General features: G+C 36.5%; 1 protein-coding gene across 1 annotated transcript in view; it reads left to right on the top strand.

Moving 5' to 3' along the window:
• The window catches only part of CNTLN (centlein), a 186,975-nt gene extending 183,695 nt beyond the window's left edge, over positions 1-3,280 (top strand). Inside the window, 1 exon segment of the mRNA XM_079330391.1 lies at positions 3,072-3,280. Within this exon segment, the coding sequence (XP_079186517.1) occupies positions 3,072-3,173 (102 nt within the window). The 3' untranslated portion in view covers positions 3,174-3,280.
• The last annotated feature ends 20,164 nt before the right edge of the window (positions 3,281-23,444 follow it).

Here is a 23,444-nt window from a genome sequence, read left to right as displayed (position 1 = left end):
CAATAACATTGCCTTGCATTCATTACAAGACTTTTCACTGGCAGTTTGGTGTATGATTATGCACTTGTGCTGACAGAGACTCAGTCATATTGTTTAAGGTCAATAAATAGTACTAGTTTGTTTTTTTACAGAAGGGATCTCCAAAAGAAGCAAACTTAGCACCAGAAGAAATAGGTGAGAGAAGAATTAACTGTCACTATTTCTGACTCTTTAGGATCACATCACCTTACATTTATCTGTCATATATCTGTTTGAAAATGGTGTAAAAGATATGACTTTCACTCATATGGATTCCTATTATCAAAGAAGGAATTTGTAAATCTGAGAAGTCAAATAAATAAATAAATAAACAAATAAAATTATTTTAATGCAGATGTAGTTTGCACATTCAGATGTTGTGAAAGCATATGGATCAACTAAATACTACTTCTGTTTAAGCTTACCATAATGTACTGATTTAGGATCACCACAATTAATGTTAAGTGAGCTGTGGCACAGATAATTGTAAAAGTCAGAAAGAAGCATAATTCTGTATGAAAATACTCAATGATCAGCAGTAAAAACAAGCTTTCACTCCTTAGGTGTGCACTTAGCACTCATTGAACTTCCAAAGCCTTCCCCAAGCATATGGCAGGTTCTGAAGCTGGGATAAATGCTTTAGAGATGACTTCAATTGTTGTGAAGTTCTGGGGAGAAATGTAAAGGGAAGTTTCCCAGGATAGTTACAGAGCCATCATTAAAAATAAGTCTGACAAACTTCTATTAAAGATTAAAACTGTAGAGATCATCCAGTTCTGGGTGTCTGCAAGGCAAGAAAACCAGTGAGAAACATACAGCACTTTCTCTGAAACCAAGAGTTGAAATAATGACATAGTGCTCCACTTTCAAATGCTCTTGATTTAAATGAATCACTTAAATGGCAATAGTTCTTGAAAGATCTGTGACATGGAAGCCACAGAGAGTAGTGAGCAGCAAGTAAAATGCAGTTAGAATTATATGAGTCAGAGACATCAATAAGAAGCCATTCATCTCAGGTACAGCATTAAGGAGGTGAAGTGTATCAGAAATGGATGTAGTCAAGCTAGGCAAGAAGAATTAGAGACTTTGAGGTAATGATACAGTTGTTCTCATAAAAAACATACCTAGAAAAAGAGGAAGTTGGAGTGAATAGGAGGCTGGAGTCAGTGTTTTTAAAGCATAGTAGCAAGTGTCCCAGAATTTCAGATAAGATTATGTCTTATATTACACAGAATAGATTTATGCTCAGTGAATTTGAGTTTTCTATTCCTCACAAAGTCATCACAATAGCACACAAGAGAAAGCTGACAGGTGTAGATGTCTTCTAGAAATTTCTTACCACACACGTAAGTTATTTATGACAGGTACAGACATGTCTGCAAGCATGCCAGTAAGCACCAGGCCCTGAAAACCCCCTTTCCTGTAGAAAATGAAAATAAAACATTTTGTTGTACTTTTTCTGTAACTACAAAGTGACTGTTGAGCAGCACATTGGAGCGCCTTTGTAGCTCTCCACAATACATGCCTTCTATTAACAATATTTTCCTTTTTTAGATTTTTAGATTTAGATTTTAGATTTAGATTTAGATTTAGATTTTTTTTGTTAGAGGTTATAAATATCAGTATATAGATTTATGTCTGTATATCAGTTCAAATGTTACATTTTGTATTTGAGGTGCTCTGGTATTTGATGTGATTTGATGTCTGGGGGTTTTATTTATTTATTTTGTTTTATTTTATTTATTTATTTTTCATTTCATGTCTATCTCAGAAACAAGCACTACACTATCTGGTGATACCATACAATTTTCACTTTCAGATGGAATAGAGAAGTGAAAAAAAGAAACTAGAACAAGTAATACTTGAAGTCTGGAACTAGACAAGAGTTCTAGATGGAAAAGTGTTGCTTTAAATCTGAAGTTTCAAAAAGCAGAAAGTGATGATTGGCCAGCAGCTTGTTACACCAACTTCTATATTTTACCTTATTTATTTCTGGTGGCTTTATAATGTAAAATGATCTCTCCTTTTGTATGAGTTATTAATTTTGGTGTGGTACTGACCCCTCAGTGTCCACTGGTCTCATCATGTGCTCAGTAAGCTGAGAGAGTTCTGTGAAGCTAATAGAGACTTTTCAATGGTGAAGGAAAACTGTCCTGTTCTCCTCTGGCACATCACTGGCCACTCTGGATGGAGCTGCCACAATCTCTGCTCTGTGCCACTTCTGAAAACACTTCCAGCAAACAGTGCACTGATATAGCAAGGCTTTGAAAGAAAACCTCTTTAAGCATTAAAGCAGTGACAATGAAAAATATATCGAATCTCCTTTGAAGACATTGGTTTTGTAAATGCATCTTTTTATATCAGAGAAGTTAAAAGAGGTTTTAAGTTTTTTCCTGTAGATACGTCAATACAATTTTTTGGTGTCATGTTTTAGAGAAGCAAACATTTGTGTCACATTCCAATTAATGCACTTGGAGGTTTGGGATTTTGCTTTGAGAGGGTTTTTTGTTGTTTTGTTTGTTTGTTTGTTTGTTTTGTTTGGGGGTTTTGTTGTTTGTTATGGGGTGGTTTTTTGTTGTTGTTTTTAAATTACTTACAATGTTTTGTGTGCGAGTCTAAGGCAATTTGCTACAGCATTGAGAATTATACTGGTATTTCAGTCTCATCCTCCTGGGATTTGTGAACTTACACTCATACACTACCATTTCTGCATGCCCTAGAGGTGACTGTAACCTTTTATTGGTCAGCTGATTGAAGATAAATGACAGAGATTCTGGTACTGCAGTTTACATCATTAACATGGTCAGTAAAGCATGAATTGTTTAATAAGTAGTTTATCTTTTTTCATTTTACACTGCTCTTTTATCATTTTTATGATAGAGAGCAAATTTTCAGACACTAACCAGGCAGATGAACTTTAAAGATCAGAAATGTGTATGTGGTAGTTGTCAGAGCTAAACGAAATCTGATAGTTTAAAGATATTTAATAAATGTATTTCACATGAAGAAAATAAAGTTCAATGATCATTTTTCTTACTCTGTTTCTTTTTCAGTTTCCTTTTGTCTCATACTTAATGAATGCTGTACTGGAAAAATTAAATGAGAAGAAGAAATTGTTCGAAGAATACAGTTCCCTCATGAAGCACACTTTATGATATTTCCAAGATTTATATTTGCAAAGTGTGACTAAAATATGTGCTGTTTCCTCATGTCTTTCTTCTTCTCATAAAGAACCATCAATATGCATGTTCAATACATACACAGAAACCATGAACTAATTAATTGTTAAACAAGAGGAATTAATTAAATTCCTATTAGAAAGCAGTGTGGTATTTGATTCCTGAAGAGAAAAATTGCTGCAAATCAATACAAAGCTCAAAATTGTTTTCCTTTAAATGCATTGGCAGTGAACACGTGCAGGCTTTGTAGAGAGAGGATGTCTTTGTTACGACTAATACACATTTCTACATTTTTGAAAGAACAAAAAGTAACACCTGATTGTACTAGTCAGAACAGCAGAAGTAGGATTTACAAAGGAATTGGGAGTATCACTGGGATTTTGAATACGTAATTTCTGGGTATTTTTTAGCCTATTTGTAAAGCCGAACTTTAAGATACATGCTACATAAAAATATATGTTTTTATGTCAGAAAAAAATGAATTCTTGTAGAATAAAAGTATTCTGTGTGAAGTAATATGAGAAAAGCTGCATTGTCTTTGGAGCATACTGGAGCATAATGTATGAAATGTATTTTAAAAATTCAATAAATTTTTTTCTATTATAGTGTTTTTTCACTGGTAGATCCAGTTCTTTCTCAGCTAACAAGTAGCTCTCACTTGCCTTGGGAAAGAAGTGAAGAGTTTTAGTCGGGTATTTCCACCAAGATTTCTCTGGCAATACTAACAAACAATTGCTGCTTCTTCACATTTTTGATCTTTTTGATCTGGTCCCAGTCACCTGACAAAAAAACGTGACACAAGTTTCTGACTTCATGTGTTAATAATGTTCAATTCTTACATATGTCTCATTTATGGATATCAAGTTGTTTTACAACAGATATCATTATCCATATTGGGTGGGGAATCAGAATAAAGACCTATTTGGATTAATAATTCACTTAATGAAGCCTGAACCTCAGCTTTTCTGCATGTCAGTCCAATGCTTTTCCTAGGATGTAATTATGTATCTTCTGATTTATGGAGTTCACTGTTTGATGTCTCTGACAAAAGGAAGATATCTCAAAACTTCTGCTCAGTTGCACCTGGTGAACACAGGGGCTTGAGAGAATTTTTTAGAGAAAATCATGCAAACATATTCCACCTGCACCTGTAAATTAAGACTTGGAACTAGCCCTGTGTAAAAAAAACCTCCCATGTCTTTAGGAATGGTTGACCACCACTTACTTCAATGCAAGAAATAAGGGCCATCCCATGAAATTGTGTGGTGATATACTCAAAGTTAGCAAAATGATGCCACTCGCATGCCAATGAAACTGAGCTGTTGGAGCTGTTTGCCTCAGGTTTTACAGAAGCTAAAAATTTACATGGACCAATAAAACAATGACAACAAAAAATAAAGAAGACAAATCCACAAAGACATGTGGAAAGCATGTTCTTATGTTGTTCAGTAATTCCAGCAAGATGCATTTGAACATAATTTGAACAAAACCTCCAATGTGAAAAGAGCTTCAGGAGGCCAAAGATCTCTGAAAATCATCCTTATTGTCTTTATTTCCACATTGCCAAACAGCTGCTAGTGCAAGTCTGATCTTGGTCCTGATATTTAACACTTAAGGTTTTGTCATAGTGAAAATGAAGGGAGCATCAGCTAATTCACACAGAAAATATCTCAAAAACAGGGAATTTGCCATACTACTATCTTTTTCTCACAACTTAAACATCTTGCTTTACTGCCCCTACAAATTTCTGTATCTGCTGGGCAACTGGGTACGAAGAGACATTTTTTCTTGGTGTAAGAGTGAAGAAGAACACAGCAAAACCAAATTATTATCTACTTCATCTGAAAAGAGAGAGCAAGATGAAATCCTTAAACCCAGCTGGAGACGGATTTATGCACATATGCCCCTGAAAGTATTACACTGCTGTCTTTCTGAAAACTTTGCTGGAAAGTTTGCCAATTATCTTTGAAGATCTTTCTTAATCTTTTAATGGTATTGGAAAGGTATTTTCATTCAAAAATTATTTTCTTCTTTAATTTGATATAAACAAACAAAAATGGAAATACCAGTCAACATTTTTCAGAGATAAAAAGTCATGTAGTTTGAGAGATATTTGTAAGGACAAAACAAGGATGATACTTCAAAGGAAATAATTTTTTTGCCTTTTGCTGACACAAATATCGAGTTCTGTCTGTGATGAACATAATTGTTTTTACTATTTTTTTGATATTTCCTGCAGCAGCAGAGCAGGAGATAGCCTCTTAAAATATTTTTATTGCTGTAAAAATATTAAAATTAATTATTTTTATTATGTTTTATGATTTTTTTTAAATCTCCTTACAATAGAACCATGCTCATTACGGTGAGTGAAGAGCTGATTCTGATTTGGGGAAAAAGCATTAGCTCAACACTTCCAAGATGATATTGCTAACAAAGCTAAATATTAAAGGCAGTGTTCTTTTCAACTAATTATGCATACGGACATCCAGAAAATCCACTTAATCTGTTTTTCTTTTGTTAAGGTAGTTTTCTGTCCTGGTATTACCTGATACATCCTCTAGATGGCAAACTTTGCCAAAAAATGGGCTCGGTGCTTTGATCCCTGCAGGATCCGAAATACTTTGTAAGGCAGGCCTGTCTCTCGGGCAGCAACAGCTGGCAACTGCTGTACCTGCGAAATTAATGGGCTGTTTACAGTATTAATACAGCGACACAAGGGTGAGCCCCTGAAGTACTGCAGCTTTTATAATCATATTTATTTATATATGTATGTATACGTGTGTATACATATATATATATATATATATATATATACACACAAACATATTTGTGGGCACATTGATGCACGCATTCATTAAATATGAGATACACAAAGTTGTAAGGTGCTTCAAAGTTGTTTAAATGTTTAACCCTTTCAAAAATCTTCATTTTGCACCGCAGGCGATGTGAGGGACTGAAACGTTAATGGTTAATGTCTCAAATTGGGTGTTTTGCTGTCATGCTCAAGGAAACAAGCCGTGTGCAGGGGGTGTGAGCACCAGAGGATGGCCATGAGAAATCAACCTGTGCTTAGCAAGAAGCTGGGTTTGAGCAAGATAAGGGAAGAGGCTGATAAGCAGATCCTGTGAGGTGGCATAATGCTTTTAATTCTAATAGGGTCATCCCTTGCACTCAGTTGGCTCAGTTGTAAAACTCCTCTCCCATGTCCTGCCAGGAAAAGCTACTGAGACATTCACGTTATTCATCCCTTTTGATGGAGTGTACTTGATTCTACTGTGCTGAAGTGAGAGAATGTGTCACAAACCCCCAAAATGCCCATAGAGTAATTTCTGGGGGCTTCTACCAGGGGAATGGGCACGATCTACAGTTTTACAACATGACTCACAGTGTTGCATCAGACACTGTAAAAGTCCCCACTCCAGGGGAAGTTCCTGGATGTTCCACTTGACTTGAGAGTATGTTAACCCACTGAACTTTGTGTTTCGTGGTCTTCCCCTACCCCAGATCAATAAAGACTGTGACCATCACTCCAACCAATGGACATCAAAAAATTTCAACAGTGTAGTCTCATTGATGGATCCACAGGTGGTGATGTTTTTCCCTACCATTATTCTTCCTTTTTCTTTGTCTCTTTGCTCTCCAAAATTTTTCTCAAAATACATTGTAAGCCTAAAAAATTCCAGTCAATGCCTTAGTAAGTTCCTTGTGTCTGGATAAGTTGAAGTTGGCTAATTTTTAAGTTCGTTAAGTTCAAGTTTATGAAGTACCTTACTTATTTTGTTCTAAAATTTGCCGCATTGCCCAAAGTGAATGAAACAATGTTCCCTTAAACCTGCCAAGGGGAACAGGACATAACTGAAAGCTGCAAAGATAATTTGAGGGCTGGAGCACTTCTCCTGTGAAGAAAGACTGAGACAGTTGGATTGGTTCAGTGTGAAGAAGAGAAGGCTCTGGGAAAACCTTAGAGCACTCTTCCAGTGCCTAAAGGGGCCAGCAAGAGGTCTGGAGAGAAAGGGTGTGTTGTAGGAGTAGGACCAGGGGGAATGGCTTCAAGCTGAAGGAGACTGTGTTTAGGTTAGATATTATGATTCTCTATCCCTGGAGTTGTTCAAGGCCAGGCTGGATGGGGTTCTGAGCAACCTGTAGAAGGTGTCCCACCCATGGCAGGAGTTTGGAATGATGATCTTTAAGGTTCTTTCCAACTCAAACCATTCTAGTCAAACTATCTGGCACTTCTCACTATGTTCGTGTTGTGCCATCTGTTTAAACCACTCAAATCCTAATTTACCTTGATAGGAATAAAGGTCTTCCTAAGTGTAGATCTCTTATACAAATGAAATCCATTTTCTTCTGTACTGCAGATTCTCTGATAGAGAAAGCACTGTGAGTATTTGCCCTGCCTCTGAACTTTCTCATTGTCTGAAAGGGTTGCAATTTTCAAGGCTAGGTGTTCTAAACGAGACTGAAGTGTAAGATCTAATAGAAGGAGGAGTTCAGGGAGAGATTTAAAACATCTCAAAGTACTCATGTAGCCATCATGTAACATGTCTTTTTTTTTTTTCTTTTTTCCTCTTGAATGGAAGAAACTTGTTTAAAGCATTATTTTTTTCTCTCTGTCTATGTTCTTATACATAGAGCAAGGATCTATTTTTGAGGTTTCCTGATTTGTGGTTTGAGAATTCCCAGTGGGTAACTATTTGAAATGTCTTGTAGCATAGTAAAGGATTGAGAGAGCTGGGAACACTCCTTGACTTCTGCTATAATCACATATGTAGAAGTTAATTAATTTTTGTTGCTGGCTATGTTAAGTTTTTGGCTTTTATCTTCAGGATTGCAGAAAGGCTATGGAGTCAAGAAGGTCTGAATTTTTATTTTGTCATACCTTCAGCTAGGTTAGTTCTCTTTTCTGTTTCACTTCTACAACTGAATTAATATCTACACTATACAATGCAATATCTATTATACACTACAAGATAAATAACAGAAAAAGGAAAACAAAAGATAATTTCCATAGTTGTGTGCCATTATACTCAGTTTGTGCATCACCATTGGATGGCTTCATGTGATTTTAAATTGACATGTAACTGGCATTTGAAGGGAATGTGACTCCAAAAGGGTCCAGGGACAGATAAGCAAAGTGTCCAGCTCTTTGAGGATATTGACTCAGTATAATTTTTAGGTCAAAATAACAACCTTTCTGAGGTAAGTGGAGAAGTATTCACATCTTTCTCAGCTACATCTAAGTCCAGCATTCTGTGAAGGTTACTTTACAGCATGTTTAGAGGCTTGGGGAAATTTAAGGCTCCTGTCTTTGTGAAAGAATAAGATTATCAGATTAACAGCCTATTTGGAAATCGCCATCAGACAGTATAAAGGAGAGGTTCAAGTGACTCTGACCTATTGAACCTATTACAGAACACAATTTAATATTTTTTCTGCTACAGGAAAACTCCCTTGGTAAAGGAAGCACTATTACAACACTATTGCAATTTGACAAATCCTAGATTTTCAGGGATCACAGATTTCCTTCATGATTGTTTGTTGTGGAGGAAAACAGAACTTTTAGCATAAACCACTTCAATTTGTATTTAAAAATATTACTCAACCTGGGCTGAAGAAATTATGTGATAGAGAATCCAGCAGAGTAGCTCTATGATCAAGAATTCTCATAGCTCAAGATTTCCCTTGGAAATTTTCTAGATTCAGTTTCAATTAACCTTTTTTCTATAAGGAATTTTATATAAGGAATATCAGAAATAACTGCAGCCAACAGGAGCTCTAACTGTAGCTTAATCCATGTAAAAATCAAGGTTTGAAGGTGTCAGTTGAAAATGTAATTTTTTTACACTAAAAATAATGATTTTTTGTGAATGGAAATAGGAGAATAATATTGACATTCTAGAAATGGGTGAATGGTTAGTTGAATGCTTATTTATATAACTCACTATCTCTATTAAATTTAATTTGAGATATTCATGTATGGAAGCTGCTGATTCTGAACTTTCCTTTTGAATTAGAATTTTTAACCTTTTGAAGAAAAATATTACATGAAGAATAAAATCTGTTGCTGTGCTAGCATAATATCATATACATCAGAAATTTACTTCTTTGGGGAGTGCAATTCTGTGTTCTCCATGCTGCCTACCCTTGAGCATCTGGCTCAAGTTGGGAATTTTTTGTCGATTTCTCTGTTTTCATGTATGTTTTCCCAGGTCTAAGAAGCCTGTGAGGCTCCTACTACCACAAGCACAACATGATCTAGCTCTGGAGAGCCCTTCCTCATGGAAGAGATTCCAGGGTGTGTCAGTTCAAAGGGAAAATAAGCAGTGATAATTCTTTAAATATTTTGCCAATAAAATTCCCTCCTTCAGAGGAAGTTTCTAGTGGGGCTTCCTATGGAAGGAAGTGGCCACAGGGTAAGATCTCAGCCTTCTAATATAGAGACAACTATTCCCTCCAGATAATACAGACTTCTCCAAACAATAAAAGAACAAGGAGCACATTGTTTGCAACTGATATGAGCTGCCACTAAGAGAAATAGGAATCAAATTAACTTCTATTTTTTCAGGACACAAGAGTTTCTCAGATCACTGTGATCCTCTTCCTTTTCTGTGTTTATCACTTGCAATTCTGTAATCAAATTTAAAAACTAATGTTTCTATAAGATTTTAAATTAGTGTGTATTGGACATATGTGCTGTAAGTTGGGAGAGGTAAATTAGGAACTGAAGTATTAAAGCATCAGATTGCTTTTTTAGGTAAATGACCTTGTGTCTAACACTGGATGGCTCTGAAGTACACACTATGGAGCCAAGTAGGGTACAGGAAATGGCTCAGTTCCATTACAAAGCTTCATTCTGCAAGGAACTAACGGGATAAGGGCTTTTCATGGTATTAACCTCTCTCAAAATAGTATCTATTTAAGGTACTATGCAAAGAGGATTTGTAAGTTGTCTGTGAGGTCTGATTCAGAATTTACCCTGGCATTTTGACAGAAACTTAGCAGGCACTTGATATAATTTAAAAATTTATGTTGAGACTTCAAGGCAGAGTGCATATTCTATCCTGACATAGTGTTTCTGTCTGGTTGCATGTGAAACTGTCTTTACTTCAGACTGACATATGCAGTTTGCTGAGAGTTGAATATAGGCCTTCTATTTAAGAGGCATATTTCTATGTTCATTAATATGAAGGATTTGCAGTGGTGCAACCCAGATGAGGATTTGAATTGAGCATGTGCTGAATTTTAAGCACACTATAAGTCCTCTGAGTATTAAATATCCTCTTGCTTCAGAGCTGATGATGCTGCAATGCAAGCATCAGATGACTGTCAGATGACTTATATCTGCGCCTACTGTGTATTCTATAGAAGAAAAGTCTCAAAACATTGCATTTTGGGGCGATTTTGAAGAAATCATCTAGCTTGTATTTTAAGTTTTGCATTTTTCTTAGAATTTCTGTGTCTTCAGAAATCTTGTGTTTGGCAGAGCAATAAAAGGATAGGATGTCTCCTATTTTGTACATGTCAAAGAGCTTGTCAATTTCATTGTCATTTGCCATGACACAGAGACCGTCTGGAGGAATTGATTCCTTCATGTTGAAAAAAAATCATACTATTTCTGATGTTGCAAGGAATACAAGTATGTTCCTTGTTTCATTGTTCTTTTTCAAATCATAATGATTAATTTTTATCTTGTCCTTAACCATGTGCTGTTAGTTTTAATACTAGTACTACCGTGGAATGTGATGCTATATTTTATCAGAGATACATGAAGTATCAGAGACTGGCCAGTTCATACAAGAAAAAAAAAAATCATTTTCCTCAAACAGTAAACATAGACCAGTAATAATACTAAGATCATAATCATTACCTGGATGAGGTCTCCCAGCTTTCCTGTTTATGCAAAGTTTATTTTTCACCAACTTTTCAGTTGCCTCCAAAACACCTTCTTATTTATGACTTCAGACTGGAGAATGTTCTGTGCTGGTAACATAAACAAATCAAAGCCTAATTTTGGCACCTTTGTCCACAAATTATTGAGATCAGTAAGTTTTTATCTTGTATGATGGAGACTGGCACATGGCAGCAGCATCTGGAACCATCAGCATCTGACTCGTAATTAATATGTAAATTCACTGATGAAGGCCAACACAGATATAAAGTAGAAAAAGATCTAGTGGTATTTATGTCTTACATCCAAAAAAATGAGATTTGGTGATGGAACTACTGTTTCCATGCAAAGGTGTGGAATGAGTCAGCTGCAGGCCAAGACATAAAAACCAGAGCTGTGTTTTCCAGTGCTGCACCACATCAATCACAGATATGACAGCCTGTGGAATGAGTTCCTCTTTCTGATGGCACCCACACTACTACATTTTCCTACATTTTAATTCTCCTGTTATGATGTGTTGTTGCAGTCTCCTGTGCTGGTAGATGTACATTAGTTACCTAACCTAGAAGACTAGAGATTGTTTTGAATCTGTGATCAAAGAACTGGAAGTTTGTGCAGATGCTATGAGAAGGAAGCACTTTTTAGTAGTTAAAAATCTCTCTCTTACAAACAGTTCCAAGGAAAAAACCACACTAATATACAATATAGTTTTAAAATGTTATATATTTATATAACTCATAAAGTGAGATACAAACATGTCATAACATAATTTTTTGATTACCCACTAATAAATTCTAACATCAGTGACTCATTCCTTCACTTCCTATTCCCTGAAAACTTTTACAAGTTTTTTTGACAGGAACAAATAATGACTTAACTTTTAAGCTCTGTTCTGAAACCTGCTGACTGAAAAAACAGTAGTGACTCATTGTTCTTGTGGTTCTTTGCTGCACAGTATTTTTTGATAGTGTGTGAAATGACACACATATAAACCAAAATAAATATGTCCCTCATTATGGTCTGTAGTTAGAAGTCGTAAATCCTAAGAATACAGTGACTTTCCTGTGAGTGAATGAAAAATGTCTCACCTTTTCATCAGCTGCTGAAATCCCTAAGTAAACAATTACTTGGTGTAGAAGGAAGTGTAGATGAATCAAAAAAACAAGCCCTCCTTCTTGTGAAATATCCAATGGCATTTACTTTACAGGGGTTACATAGAAGTCTATCAAACTAGGGAGAGGAAAATAAATCAATTGTAACATATCTATAGATTGTCTCACAAAGTCATCCTGATCGATGCTCATGAAATTTTCAGTGTAGTTCAACCATGAGAAGCCTTAAATTGTTTCTGACATTGCGGTGGTTTATACATAATTTTTATTGGCTTAATGAAATATACATGTGTACATTCTTCCTTGCCTGCCCTTGACTCTTTCTAATGAGCTCATCTTTTCATAGCTTTCATTTGCTGTAACAACCACCTTAAAGCAAAAAGAACAGCATAAATAATTTGATAACTACTGGGAGCTTGATATTAAGATGTATTCTAGGTATTATATGTATTCTAGGCTTCATACAGTCATCCATTCAAGCTATCTATCCTAACTCTGCTGATGAAAAAATTGGATTTCATTGATAAAAATTTTCTTAGATAAAATACTTTGACCACAATTATACTGATGATCTTATTGTTTACTGCTTACTAGTATTTATATTAAAATTTTATAACCCAGTGTAAATCCAAGAAAACAATCAGCAAGAAGAGGCAGTTTTTAATGAAGAATAGGACTAAGCTTTCAGTGTTGATTCCTAATCAAACTCAAGTCACAGGATAAATGATTGTGTTCATTTTGGATATGGTATTATTCTGAGATCTTTGAATTTAGGGAACCAAAATCAGCAGTGTATATCTTGCTGGCTTTTCAACTCACAAATGAAGTTCATATACAGATACCAGAAGGGGAAAGTGCAAATAATATAATTAATTTGTTTAAATTCTGATGGTATTGATACATCAAGATAAACTCATCACACTGTTTTATTTGGCTTCTTTACCATGCCTTCTGTTTTGTTGTGACACTGTTTTTGGCTCCAGTGTCTGATGCACAAGTGACACAATTGCACAGCCTCTTCCCTGACAGAACTCACCTGAGCACATATGTACAGTGAACATGCTTTTCTGATGTTTGTAAACTTAGGAATTTTATTTCTTGGTTGATTGTCTTGGCTAGTAAGAATTGAGAGAGAAAGAGGGTGTGAGAGGAAGTTGAGGTTTTTGATCTTCCCAAGTCATTGCTAAATGTGAGGGGGCCCTGCTTTCCTGGAGATGGTTGAATACCTGCCTACCTTGGAAGTGGTGAATGAATACTTTGTTTTGATTTGTTTCAGTGCACAGCTTTTGCTTTACCTATTAAACTGTTTTTGTCTCAATCCATGAGTTTCTCACTTTTAGTCTTCCAATTCTCTCCCTCTCCCTCATCCCCTCAGGGTAGTAGAGAATGAGCAGCAGCTTAGGACTCAGCTGTCCACCAGGGTTAAACTTGGCACCTGCCTTCTTCAGATACTGTTTTTTTCCAGATTGGATGCTCAGTGACAGAGTGCTGTGAACTTTTGTGTACCTTCATTACAGACTCTGACTTCCTGTCCTTGACAGCATCTTATTGTTCTGTCAGAAATTCATTGTGTTCACCTCACCTCACCTGATCTCTGAAGTGTCTGAACTTCTTGTCCCAGAATCTGCTCCTGATCTGCTCTCTCAATAGGTGTTCAGACCTTCAAAATCATAAGACTGTTTCTTTTTTTAATGAGGTTAGCTATATGCCCTTTTTTACTCCTTCCTTAAAATAGAACTTTTTTCTAACATTTCACTTTCTCTATGGAGTGCTATTCTAGCTGGTTTCATAGATTTCAGTTGCCATTGCCCAACAACTAAAAGGCATTTAATTTATCATGTGCTTCAAAACCAAGTATCATCGTTAATTCTGCAAGAAAAAGGGATTTTTTAAAAAATTTTTCCAACACCCATGTCTACAGCCTGAAGTCTGTACTCATCTGTACAGAATTTAAATTATATTTTTGGGTTTTTAGCTGCTCCATCTTTCCCTTTAGGGTTTATTTCCTCTGTAAGTGATGACCAGGCAGTGTGGTTTTACAATCTCCCTAAATCTACAGAATAACTAGCTGCCATTGAAGGTAATAATCTCTCCATTACTTCCCTGCTTTGGTTGCACATCCCTTTACTATCTATGGCCTGGTGTTAGCAGCTATCTAGATAAATGAAAACTCAACATCTTTTATTTTCTTTGGCTCTTTTACAGCTGTGTAAGTTTCCTGATCTAGACTGTTGTACTGATGAAGAAATCTAGCCTGTCATAAGAGTGCCAGAGATGTATGAAGAGTCCACACCCTCTCTGTAAAGATGATAACACAAAGGAGAAGTGTGCTTTGAGCTTACCTAATGACGCTCTTAACCAATAATCCTAAAAACCGCCCTTAACACAGCCAGCTGTTTTAATTTGAAATCTGAACACAGGACACTGCTGCAGAATTTGTAAATATATAGGAAATAGAAATGAAGGAAAGTTATTCTTCATATAATTGTTTAAAAGGCAAATAGAAAGGTTTTATTTCTCTACTTCCAGCTGAAATGCAAAGTTGCTTATCCACTAATAACTAGCTCATAGTGGGTTTGAAGTTGGCAAAGGATTTTTCTCTCGCACTCAGTTTTCTCTCTGGAAACTTCATGCAGATTATGGTCACTGCACTAAACAAAGATGAGATTACTTTGGGAGCCATCCTATAATTCTGTCTTCCCTTTGGAAATAACTCACTTTAACAGAGATAATATGCTATTTCTTATATTTAAGGAAATATTTTACAGTATCCAAAATCTCTCAGTAATCTTTCTCTCATCCAAAATAAGGCAGTATTTCAGAATTTCCATCTGAAGCCTCTGTATACATTGGTTTTATATTTAGAATAAAAAAAAATATGTTGGTAATCATGTCTGATAGAAACACATACATGAAAACTTTACTCATGGGATGAGACCAGATACTACAGAAATCCACTTCTTTTAGATGGTAATGTGTTTGGTGTCACTAATGCCACTGCTCTATCTTCCAAGGACATTTATCTTCCACAAACACAGGCCATTATTTTTATGATGTTTGTCTGATGACTTAGACTTTCATTTTTCTGGTTTCTTTTCTACCTACATCAGAAAGAACGGTATCATCCCAGGTGCAGGTAACTTCCTATTGCATCCTTGTGATTGAAGTGAAAGAAACAGAAAGATCAAAGATGGCATACAGATGAAGTAAAATCTACCATGTAAATTGGAGAGCAAAACAGCTGTCAAGAGGGATCAACACAAAAGTGTAACAGTGCACTAAAATGATAAAATATGTAGGGAAAGAACAATTATAAAGGAACAAAGAGAAAATGACAGTGAGAAAATAGTTTAGTGAATGAGGGTCAGGAGCAAATACACAAGAGAAAACAGATGTAATGGTTGTGAATTTGTCAATGACTGATTTGAAAATGTATGTAAAAGACTGTTCCTTGAATGATTAATACTTATTGGGTATCTGATATGATGCACATTTTTGCCTCTTTTTACAGTGTCATAACTGAAACAATTTAAACATGAGATAAAAATAATGCAGTAGTGAGATCACACAGAATAGAAATTGGAAAGATTTGAATTTTCAGCTCTTTGTAAGTACTCCATGGAATAACAATTGTGCTTGGTTTTGTCCCATATGCTATGAAAAACTTCTGAAAGCATGATGCTGAGATTAAGGGTTTGTTAATATCTAATATTATATAATGCAAAATTTTTAGCCTAATATTCTTTCAGCATGGAATCAGGATATACAGTTTCAGTACTTAATTTCTCCGTAGCAGTTATTATATACTGTTTTTCTGCTTCCTAAACATGTCTACTAATTGTGACGATATGAGAGTTTAATGCACTGAGGTTTTTCTACTATTAATGCTAATCCACTGACCTTAAGCAGCTTGAACTAAAGATATTTATAGTTTGGCACTGTCTGAAGTCTTGAATGTTGAATGGGAAAGCAGTAAGTGCTTCCTTCAATTGTTCATTTCTCACTATCAGCTTAGACTCTTGGCATTCCATCAACATCTAGGAGCAGGTGGCCTGCTTTGTCTTATATTCCCTAATGCTGCTCAAGTATGTAAAATTACATTAGTGAGAATGGTCTGATGACAGGACTATGCTACATGAGTCGTGATCCAGGGTCAGTTTCCAATTTCCAAGCATTATGACAGAGGCATGTGCAGAGCAGTTCCACTTTGAGCAGTTCTGAATACCCTAGGGGGCTCTGAAAGACAATAGATGGAAAGTAGCATTTAAGCACTTCTCTTTATAGCAGGCCAAAGGCAAATCTTATTCTATTTCACTGTTCTTCTTCAAAAGAAAATAAAGAATTATTTTTTAATGCTTGGATGAATTTATTGTAAAATCTGCTGCCCTTTTTTTTGTTGTTGTTGTTGTTGTTGTTTGGTTGTTTGGTTGTTTGGTTGGTTTTGGATTTTGGATTTTTTTAACATCATGAAGGCAAATGAAACTTTGGGAGATAAAATTGACTCTGCCCAATTTCTATCTCCTCTGCAGCAGGTCTGACTTTCTCACCAGTATTTAATTTCAGTTTACAAATGAAACTGTGCACAAAAATAGGGACTCTTATAATGGATCTTTCTTTTAATATGGATGTTTAAGAAATATAGACCAAGAAGTAGTAGAAGAAGAATTCAGGGCAGAATGTCAGTAATATATTTCAGTTAATGTGCTGAGCAAGGACTGCACCCCTTAAAGTTTAAAATCATCTTTTAGAAGGTCCTTCAAGTCTGCAGAGAAAGATACTTCCTTATATTTGATGTCCAGACTGGCATACTTGGAAAAAGAAGCCCACTGCAAAAACTTATGGACACTTTAAAAGTCTCAAAAAACTGCCTGATTTTACCAATGCTATCCTTTGTTCTAACAATCTACCTATAAAATATGGTCTGTGTGCATTTCAACAAAATATTATAGGTACTTAATTAAATACAGTTTACTTTTGCTGTTTATGTATACATCTTATGGAAGTCTCGCTGGGACTTCAGCAAAGCATGCCTCTATTTGTTTAACTGGGAGGAGAGGTACCTCCCATGTTCACCAGATCTCTCTTTCCTTCTGTTAGCTTACCTTCATCACTCCCACATAATATTTCCTTTAGAAAATATTTTCAAAATAGTTTCCAGAAAAACTATTTTTTTTAAATGCTGATTGCTTATACCAGCATGTTTTATTGAGTCTGAGGTATTGTTTTGGCAGTTTAGCAAAGCCTCAGTGTAAATTACTGCTACATTTGAGAGACAAATTGACTGATTGCAGTGAATGTGGCATTACTGGCAGAGTAACAAACCTACAAAAGATCTTTCTTTCATTAGGAAAATATACAATTAGAAAGCAATTCTTGCTTAAAAAAGTATAATAAATTTTTAAGATATTGTCTTATTTCAAGATTTTTCTTTGAGAAGGCAGCCTTCAAACCTTGTCTCTCTTAACTTGCTATTCAATTAAAAAAAAAGGTCACTTATAAGTTTAAAAGCATCAAACAAGTGAGTTTTTCAACCAGCAGCTGCAGTCTTTCAATGGAAAATTATGAAGAGTATCTGAAATAGATGCAAACTAAAAAAAAAAAAAAAAAGAAAGAAGTAATAATGGAAAAGAGGGAGGAAATTTCAGATTACAAGGATTCCCCAAATATTACAAAATAGGCAACTCAAATTAAAATGCTTCTGCCTCTATTTCTATAATTATCTCTTCAGTCTCTCTTTTTCCACTCCATCATTATGAGGTTTTCAGGCTATATTTGTAATGAATTAAATAATCTCTTTATAGCAGTTTGCAGTCTCTCTAGGGAAACAATAGCATTGGCAAAATCCTGTGGACTTATCAGGTAAGTTGCAAATTTCATGTCTTGAAAACCTAACATTATCTTCTATGTGAGTGTCAATGACACACTTTAGTTATATAAACCTTCAGTTACTAAGAAGTGGGAATATCTGTCTATATCTCTCCCATTGTAATAACCTCTCTTCTGCATGTCTTTTGTACTTGTAATAAAATAAACAAATTTATGTGCCTCCCTCTACCTATGCAGAATAGAATTCTACTCTGTACCCAGTAATATTACAATTAGCAGAATGCCTAATTTTAGGCATTTAATTAGTAAAGAGTACACGTATTAGGTGGCAATCTAATTATCTTTTAGATACTATTGACAGAATGGAAGGCAGCCTGCATTCTCAAAACAGACAGATGAATAAGCTAACTTCTGCTTTAGAAGAAGATCTATCTCTTTGTTAATTAATAGAGATACAGAGATAGCTTAGCTGTACCCTCTGTGACTTTGCAGATAACAGCAAGCTAAATGATGTAGTTAATACTTTAGAGGGAAGAGATGCCAACCAGGTGCACAGTCACAGGTTTGAGAGGTGGGCCCATGTAAAACTCATGAAGTTCAACAAGGACAAACATAAGAAACAGCACTTGTTTTGGGGCAAACCCAAACATGAATTAAGACTGGGAAATTAGAGGATTGAGAGAAGCCCTGCAGAGGACTTGAGGTATTGATTGACACAAAACTGAATACAACCCGTAAATGTGCACTTAGAGCCTAGAAAGGCAATTGTGTCCTGGGCTGTATCCAAAGCAGAGTGGGCAGCAGGATGAGGGAGGAAATTCTGCCCCTCTGCTCTGGGGAGAGCCCACCTGGAACAGTCTCTTCATTCAGCTCTGGCACCTCTGGCATGAAAAGGACATGGACCTGTTGGAGTGACTACAGCCAAGCGGACCAGAGGACTGGAATGCCTGTCCTGTGAGGAAAAGAGAGAATTGGGGCTGTTCACCCCAGAGAACAGAAGGGTCTGTGGAGACTTTATAGCAACTTTCCTGTTCCTGAAGGGGGCATACGAGAGAGCTGGGGGGGACTTTTGACAAGGGCATGTAGTGGTATGACAAGGGGGAGTGGTTAGTGTTGATTAGATGTTAGGGAGAAATTCTTTTCTGTGAGGGTGGTGAGGCACCAGAACAAGTGGCCCAGAGAAGCTTTAGCTGCTGATCCCCAGCAGTGTTCAAGGCCAGGTTGGATGGGGCTCTGAGCAACCTGATCTAGGGAAAGGTGTCTCTGCCCATGGCAGGGGCTTTGGAAAAAGGGCATCTTTAAGGTTCTCTCCAACCCATTGTATGGTTCTATATCTCTCCTGTATAAATCTAAATCCGGTTGAGGAGATTATCATTCCTCAATATTTGCAATTTTTTTCTTGTTTTCAATGCAATTTTCTTATAGGAATTGAGAAAGTTAATTTAGTTCATAGTTGATTTTGTTTCATCTTAGGGACTTCCATAGCCAGTACTGCGGCAGTTTCATGTAAATCAGAGTTGAACTAAAAATGCAATGTGGATTTAACTTTATGACATCACACTTGAACACAAAGTAGAGGAAGGCTACTTCCACTAAAAAACCTGGGAAAATGCTTATGAATTCATGAAATACTGTCTCTTTGTACTGTATAGTGCACCAATGACTTGTAAAAGGCAGTTTTTCCCTTTTTTTTTAATTTTTCTTTTTGATTGCAAGGTTTGGTGGTTCAAAAATCATACACAAGACTATAAAAGAACAGAGAAATGTGATAACAGCATGTGGAAAAAACGCATGGTTCTCAAATAACAGGTGGAAATGGTTGTGAATCCCTCCAACAGCTGGGTATTAAACCTATGCATAAGCATATCCATGAGAACTAGTTAATTTCTGAGTTGTTCTCAAAAATAATGCTATTGCTCTCTGGGATAAAGATAGTTGTTGTGGGTCTATACATTGGAGATAAAACAGGAAGCAAAAAAGCTGTACCTTTTGGCTAAAATCTGGACAGGAAGAAATGAAACAAGATAGCTGGTGCTTTAAAGAAACCACATGACATAGAATCCTGGAGACTATGTAATATTATAAAATTTGTCTAGGCCACACTGATGACCTCTTCAGGCTACTCAAAAAGAGATGGGTTGAGGAGTTTGCGGAGTGCTCAAGATTCATTCTTTTCTTGTTGATATTCTGTTCCCACTTCCTTTGGGGCATTTACATTTATTGCATTTTAGATGCTGAAAGGCTAAAAAATGGAGCCTTTCTGAAAAGCTATTGTGCTCTGATAGGAACCTGCTACCTGCTTTTATGATGCTCTGTTTTGCCTACAATGCAGAAGAAGCACCAGGAACTTCACCCATTTCGCCCTGTCTTGCCTTGTGAGGTTGCATTGAGTTCCTCATGCAGGTATAAATAAGGTTATGAGAAAATACAGCTTGATAACCCCAAAATGTTTCTGTGAGTTAGTTTCTCTTGTTTATGGGGAAAAAGCCTGAGAGGCCCTGTATCAAAGAAGAACAAGCTACAGAGAAGAGACATTTAATCTTTGTTTCTTCAGGGAAGAAACAGGTTTTTGGGGTTTTTTATAGTCAGTGGAGCAGGGCATTTGTTTGTTATGTATGTTTGTAGAAGCAGAAAAATTAATTCCATTTTTTCTTCTCTCTAGTTTGAGCCTTGAGGTTACCAAACAATGGTTTCTAATCAATTAAAATAAACCAATTCCATTAATTGTATGACTTCAGCCACTGGAGTGGCTTTGGCAGTCAATTTGACACTTTCTGTACAACTGTACAACCTCTGTTATAACTCAAGCCCAGTCCTACAAATGATGGACAAAAAACCTACACAGGAATTCTGAAAGACCATCTTGTGTAGGGAAGAGAAGGAATATGAATCATCTTAATAGATGAGAGAAGTGCACCAGTTACTTAATTAACAGAAAGGAATCTATATAGTGAAAGCTGTGTGGGTGATGCCAAGCTGTGGCTTGGATGCTCTCCCTGTTTCTGCTTCTCGTAGTCAGGGGATTGAAACACAAGGCTGGAAACCTGGGATATTCTATGCTCATATTAACACTGATGCTTGTACAGTAGCAAGCCTAGTGAGTGTAGAACAGTCCACTTAATGAGGGCATGCTAAATAACAAAGGCTTCTTTCTTTCTTTCCAGCTTGAACATCAAAGCTAGAGAATTTCAGGCATATGTGTTTGTGATTGAGGTCCCTGACTCAGTGCTTACCTGGAATCAGTTACATGGTGCAGTACATTAATAGATGATAATTACTGCAAGATGTTTAGTGAAGCTCTTAATCTTTACATAACTAGTGGAAAGAAAAAAACCAAACATTATGAACTTGGAATGGATGGAGAGGGATCTGGATATTTCATTCACAGTACTTAACATCCAAAGCAACAAGTAAAAATCAAGATGTTCAAGGATCATCTTATTTCAGCTGAAGCATTTGAGTGCACCAATCACTCTTGCATTGTTTCTCTTGTCTACTTTCTGGCCTTTTTGGTCCACTCAAGTGTCAGAAATTATCTTTCTGCAATTAGGTCAAATCCATGTTAATTTTCAAGCTTGTGGAGCCATGGACTTGCTTTAGTGTCTTAGCGTCATTCTTTCAGTAAGGACCAGTGGGAATAGGTGGCAATATCTGCAAACTTTGTTGCTAATCTCTGTCAAGGATGGCAGATACAGTGCACCAAATAAGCACAGATGGAGAAGCTTCTAAACACATGGACAGCAAGATGAACCACTGGACACAAGACTGACAGGCACTGAATATTCAATAGTACAGAAAGACCAGCTGGTACCGAAACCTCACAAAGATTTGTGGCAATTGAAACAAAAATATCTGCGCAAGGTTATGACAGAGGTAAAGAGTTAATGGCACATCACTGAAACAGAATTCACTGCTTCAGTCACAGCTGCAAACCTGAAAGATCTGTTTGTTATTTAAAGATCATATTTTAATATAATTTGTTATGAATATTTGGCTGTGTCATGCTGACTGCACTGATTATTTGAATCTCTAAATATTATTTTTACTGTAATGAAGTCCCTAAAAAAGGGTACATTGGAAGGTTCCACAATTTCATCTAGTATTTCTGTAATTCCCTCCCAACATAAATTGTCTGTAAAGTTTTGTTGTTTTGTCCTCACTAAACAACTTATGTTTCCAAAAAGTAAAGAAATTTAAAAAGGTTGGAAATGACCTTAAAGATCATCTAGTTCCAAATCCCTGATGTGGGCAGGGAAGCCTTGTACTAAACTGGGTTGCTCACAGCTCAGTCCAACCTCGCTTTGGACACCTTCAGGGATGGGCATCCAAAACTTCTCTGGGAAAGCTAGGCCAGTGTCTCACCACCCTCACAGTAAAGAATTTCTTTCCAATATCCAACCTAAATCTACCCTCTTTCTGTTTGAAGGCATTATATACATTACGTGCTCTTGTAAACAATCGCTCTCCATTTTTTTTCTAGGCTCCCTTCAGGTCACCCCAAAGCCTTCTCTTCTCCAGGCTGAACAATGCCAATTCTCTCAGCCTTCCCTCATACCAGAGGTGCTCCATCCCTCTGATCAACTTGGTGGCCATTCTGGGCTCACTCCAATAGGTTCTTGTCCCTCCCTGTGCAGGGACTCCAGAGCTGGATGCAGCACTGCAGGTGGTGTCTCACAGAGGAGAGCAGAGCAGAGGGGCAGAATCCCCTCCCTACCCTGCTGCCCATGCTGCTTTGGATGCAGCCCAGGATACAATAAGCTGTCATGTCCAGCCTCTCATTGCCCAGCACTCCCAAGCCCTTCTGGGCAGGACTGCTCTGATCTTTTCATCTCCAGACTGTGTTGATACTGGGGGTTGCCTTGACCAAAGTGCAGCACCTTGCACTTGGCCTTATTAAATCTCAAGGATTACCTTGGATCCACTTCTTATGATTATTCAGGTCCCTCTAGATGGCATTTCTAGTGTCCTAACATATTTTTTTCAGCAAGTTGAGAAAAAATGGCCTGTCACTGATTTTCAGGTCAAATAGTCTCAAGAGCCAGAATTTTCTTTAGAATGTATGCATTAACTTATGTTTGCTGCTTGTGCATCATAATAAGACAAAGACAGTAGGCTAAAAGTACCTGAAGGTTAAAATACTTAGAAATATTTCCATGGGGATTAAAAACATAAGTAAATGTAAAACAGTTGCTTCAATACAACTGGAATTACAGAACTGAATCGAAAAACTGAGTAAGAATTTTTCAGCACGAGCATAATTGTGCTAAGTTCTCATTCTGTATGATCTCTTTCTGAACATATTGCTATATATACATCTATATGTAATGAAGCTGTAATTAAGCGAAGAGATGAAATACATCACTATTAGGTTAGTCATCTGAAATATGCCTACTCTTGTTGCAGTGCTTTGTTTGTGAC

Source organism: Erithacus rubecula (genome assembly GCF_903797595.1).
Source record: "Erithacus rubecula genome assembly, chromosome: Z".
Taxonomy (NCBI): domain Eukaryota; kingdom Metazoa; phylum Chordata; class Aves; order Passeriformes; family Muscicapidae; genus Erithacus; species Erithacus rubecula.
This window is presented reverse-complemented; position numbering and strand designations above follow the sequence as displayed.